This window comes from Puccinia triticina, chromosome 3A (genome assembly GCF_026914185.1).
Source record: "Puccinia triticina chromosome 3A, complete sequence".
Classification (NCBI taxonomy): domain Eukaryota; kingdom Fungi; phylum Basidiomycota; class Pucciniomycetes; order Pucciniales; family Pucciniaceae; genus Puccinia; species Puccinia triticina.
In genome coordinates this window covers 1,306,082-1,310,572 of record NC_070560.1, presented here as the reverse complement: position 1 = coordinate 1,310,572, position 4,491 = coordinate 1,306,082, and the positions used below count along the sequence as shown (strand labels likewise).

The 4,491-nt window shown below is 44.4% G+C and overlaps 1 protein-coding gene across 1 annotated transcript; it reads right to left on the bottom strand.

Annotated features, from left to right (window-relative positions):
- On the bottom strand, positions 1 to 3,615 carry PtA15_3A150 (uncharacterized protein; the record flags this gene model as incomplete). The annotated part of the gene is made up of 12 exons (XM_053167090.1): positions 1 to 148; positions 211 to 473; positions 539 to 702; positions 788 to 876; positions 956 to 1,056; positions 1,120 to 1,193; positions 1,282 to 1,605; positions 1,716 to 1,902; positions 1,997 to 2,087; positions 2,176 to 2,453; positions 2,561 to 2,699; positions 2,783 to 3,615. The coding sequence occupies 12 exons, from the start codon at positions 3,613 to 3,615 to the stop codon at positions 1 to 3; spliced, it is 2,691 nt and encodes an 896-aa protein (XP_053018341.1).
- Between the last annotated feature and the right edge of the window lie 876 nt (positions 3,616 to 4,491).

Genomic DNA, 4,491 nt, shown 5'->3' with positions numbered 1-4,491 from the left:
TCATCGTAAGGTTTGATCACTTTCATTTGATGAACTGGTAGCCAGACTGGTGGTTGTTGAATAATCCTCTTCGGTTACCTCCCGAGCACCGAATCGTTTCTCATATCTACTGGTGGGCTGTGCAATGCGGGTATTATTTTTAAATCGACTGAAAAAAAAATATAAATCAGTATTAGAAAGACAATCCCGAAAGACGGGAGTCACACTGACCTGATAATTCTCAAAGTTTTCAAATCAAACGATTTTTTACACCAAAGACTGAAATAAAACTTGATGATGAATCGGTTCTTCTTGAGACGGATTTGATTACGAATCTGATGCAATTTGGTTAAATTATACCAAAGGTCAAAGCAGTTCATCAAAGTATTCAGTCTTGCTCGTCGAAGCAAGAAAATCAAGCTCGATCTAGTCATCCATGCATGCATCATTTGGGTTGTGTAGTTCCTATTTCGCACAGAATTAAAGCTTTGTTCCTAAGAACAAAAAAGAAGAAAGGTCATTGTTCTGTCTCTAAGTTTGAGGATGGGCGATTGCTTACAATAGGCTCCAACTCCCGGGACCGAGTTTTATCCCTCCACCTTTCCCAAACGGAAAGAATAAGTAAACGGCGATGACGATGTGAAAACTGGTCAAGTTTGCAATTGTGGGCAACCTTAGTTCGAGTTCGATCCAGCCAATAAGCTAGTAAGCTCGACTTTTCGGCTGCAATGATCGAGAAGCGTAGGTTAGAGCTTGAATATGGGAATTGTATGGGTATGTTGGCCCATAACGAAAACTGGTTCATTACTTTGACAACGTCGGTGTATAACCAAACTTGATTCATCGAGGAAGACACCAATCAAATCATAACGGCTGGTCCAGATTTCCCAAAATCTCCTATTTTTCAGAATCAGTTTTCCGCTACTCAGCTGCTATTTACCGTAATGAACGTTGCTCAATAAAATGCTGCACTAACTGTTTTAAATTTTTCCGAGCAAGTTTCAAGGCCTTGTGTTTGTTTCTAGTCGTAAGAACCAGCCTAACCCGCCAGTGGGAAAGTGCATTGAGACATTGACGCTGATGCATTCAAGTCGAGGGTGAGTCATTATCGTGGAAACGTTTGTTCAATTTTGTACTCACTTCTGCGATTCTTTGCTGAAATATGGATAAGGCTGACGAGAGTCGTCGTTTTTTTCGAGTCAAGAGTCGCCATGCTGTCAAAGGTGTGGGGCATTCCAGTCTGTCAACTCATGATCTATTTAAGCCCCGATTTGATCATTTCGATATGAGAAAAAACTCAACTGATGAGACAGCCGCGTAGATTTACCAGCATTTTTTCCTGGCGCCACGAGTTTCCTTTTATCCTCTGTATTCTGTGTTTCCAAACGAACAAAACCCTTTTCTGTAGAAAGTTGATCCGGGTCGAACTAGCTACCACTTGCAGCTCTCGGGTCCACTGGAGATGAAACCTCCAAGCCAAGAATGAATCGCGAATGATATAAAGTTGGTAAATATTCTGAGCTCGAGCCAACTTTTGAGTGAGGTCATGCTGATACTGGATCCAATGCTGGAGGTGATGATAAGCGAGGTTGAGTGTGCACTGCACAGTGAATTGATTTTGTAAGCCTGCTCTTTACATCCCGTTACAAGAATAAAAGATATCCCAAACGTTAATAAATATATTATATCTAGCAATGCAAAATCCCTCAATTTTCAGATGCTAGACGTCCGCTTACGCGGGAGATTATGGCGAACGTATGCCACACGCCGCCGCCATTGCTGCCAACGCGTTTTTATTAACCTTTTTTGGACGAAATTTGAAAATAAAGACCCCCGCCCGCGAATAATCCAATGTCTGAGAACGTGTAGCTGAGTGTTTGAACTTCGAAATGCCATGACTGTGCTTTCTGAAAACTCGAGCATCTGGGGATCATGTGTACGTGTACATTGACCGATATACGTCAGAGTAGAAACGCACGACAAGCCTTTCACTTTTTCGAACGTTAAAAACACTGACACGCTGGCGAGCACGGAGTTTCTTGCACGCCTTGAGAAGCCGGTAAAAGCGTGATTTAAGCAAAAACAGGTTACTCTGACGAGATTGGGAGCTGTGTAAAATGGGGGGGATAGAAATCTGACGAGTCAAAAGAAGACACCATAAGGGAGAAATTACTGCTGACTTTGATGGCCACTTACAAAGTAATGTTCCAATTTGTAAAAAACTGATGCTTCACTTGGGAGTCCCGATGATGTAGAAAGCCTGTGAGCTTCGAGAGCAAACAGGCGTGTTGAACCCAGTGTGAAAACTTTTGTCGGAGTCGCAAAGAATTGAATTTAACCGATAAATCGTGGGATGCAAGAGACAAATGAGAGAGATATTGCAGCTTTTGATACCATTGCCTCAATGATCGGTCAACGAGTTTTCGCCTAAAGGAGTCATAGATCCTTGTTGATTTCATGTAATTCGCCCATATCTTCATGTTGGCATCCCCATCAATAGACAATCGAGTCAGGTTGTTAATGTTTCAATCACCATACAGTGCTTTTTCATCATTGAAAAAGGTAAAGGGGACAAACAGACAATTAAGACTTGACGACAAAGGTTCCTTTCCCTCGTTCCTTTAGTTTTCCGATAAGCATTCCTCAAGGCTAGCGACTTCTTCTGGATTGTTCTTGAAACCGTTAACTTCTTCCAATGACCCAGATGCGCAAATAGTAAACTATTAGTAATTAGAATAAAACGAGGATAATATCAGCGTTTGTGCCGGATAGCAAAAAAAGATAGATTGGAGAGGGTCCGGACCGAGTATTATAGGATGTATCTACTGATTTCAATTTGCTCTGTCGATTACGGAATTTTCGTGTCCAAGTTTGATGAGCAGCACTGATATCGAGAACGCGCCTGGCAGCTTGAGCATTTGAGTCCAATGTATTCCAATCAATTATCGAATTCATCCATTTGTTCAAACAACGAGCCAGTAACTGCTGTCTTCTGAATTTTCTAGCTTTCACGTCGATGGGATCGACTAGAAGGGTCATTTTCGACTGCAGAATTGCCGACTGAGGCTCAAGGCAGAGATCTGTTGGTGGCGGTTGTTCCGTTGGTCTGTGGACATTTTCTTCTACTCTGGTAGGTAAAAAGTGTACTGATTTTGGAGGGCGAGAGTTCCGGTTGACGGCTGTTTGATTAGTATCTGGTTTCGCATTGTTGGTGAGGGCCTTCCGTTTTCCTTTATCTTGTGGGCCAGTACACGCCGTTTGGTTTATTTTCCTTGGTTCATGGTTTGTTGCATAAGCTTGAGAAGCAGCAGGTATGACTGCCTGATGTGAAGGCAAGCCTGAGGGTGTGGATCGATCGGATGAAACCCTTGCCCATTTCTGCTTCCAATCGCTGCCAGGCACCAAGCTGAGCTTAAGTAGAAAGGTGTAATATTTGTCATCTATCTTAGGATCGATTCGATAACGCCTCAAAGTGCTTTCATAGGGTGACAGAAGGACATTGAAAGCGTTTGTATTCGGGGACGTAAGACTGATGATCTGCGAAAGTATTTCCCTCTCCTCCTGGTTCAAAGCCGGAAAGAGTGGAGCAGTTGGACGGGAGGCTATTGATAATAGTTCATGGTTGGATGCTTCCATTTCCCGGTTCTTGAACGTGTTCTTGCGAGAATTTCGGAGGTTAATAGAAGCGGAGAACGAAACGAGCGCGATGGGTGAGACTCGACTGCGTCCTCATCAATTCGATCTTGGGATGTTTTCTGACGTCTGGCTAGCTATGTCGTTCGAACGGTCGGACTAGAGTTTCCAGTTGAATACGATCTTGTGGCGTCGTTCGATAAGACACTTAGTTGGTGCGTCCCTCGCTCGGGAACTGTGACGCGTCCATTGAAGATCTGCCTGAGCATGAGGGGCTCAGCGCCGGTCGCGTCTCAGCGGGTATGTACATATGCGCGGACGTCGTGACGGTCACAAGGCCGCTCCGCAGCACCGAATCTCATTGATCTCCAACTCCCTGCCGGCGGCAGCGATGAGGTCCAACCGCTGGAGAAAGGTTCTATTGCCTAGATAATCAATTGCATCAAAAAAGGCCTCAATATCTTATATGTCAGTGGCTGTCATCGGGGTTAAAATGCCACAACAATCAAAATGCCGTATTGCAGAAAACAAAGCACAAGGGCTGTACCCAACAGTCCAGTGATGGGGTTGTGAAAAACAACATTGACACTCAGGGAACGTGGCGATTTTGGGTCTGATCGAACCCAAGTACACACAAACGATCCCGTCCCCAAGACCTGTGCACCAGGACGTTATTCTTTGGTAAACTTTCACTTGGCTCTTGACATGGGGGAGCTCGGGGGCCTCTTCATGTCAATTTTGTCAGAAGGGTCGCGAGCTCGGCCTACGGTTGTCGGTATTTGATGAGTAATAAGAGGTCCAATGAATTTGTAGAATCGATGTGAGAGGCTGTGCCGTGATGTTCTCTTAAAGTTGGGGGCGGCGGCGATGTCCCATTCT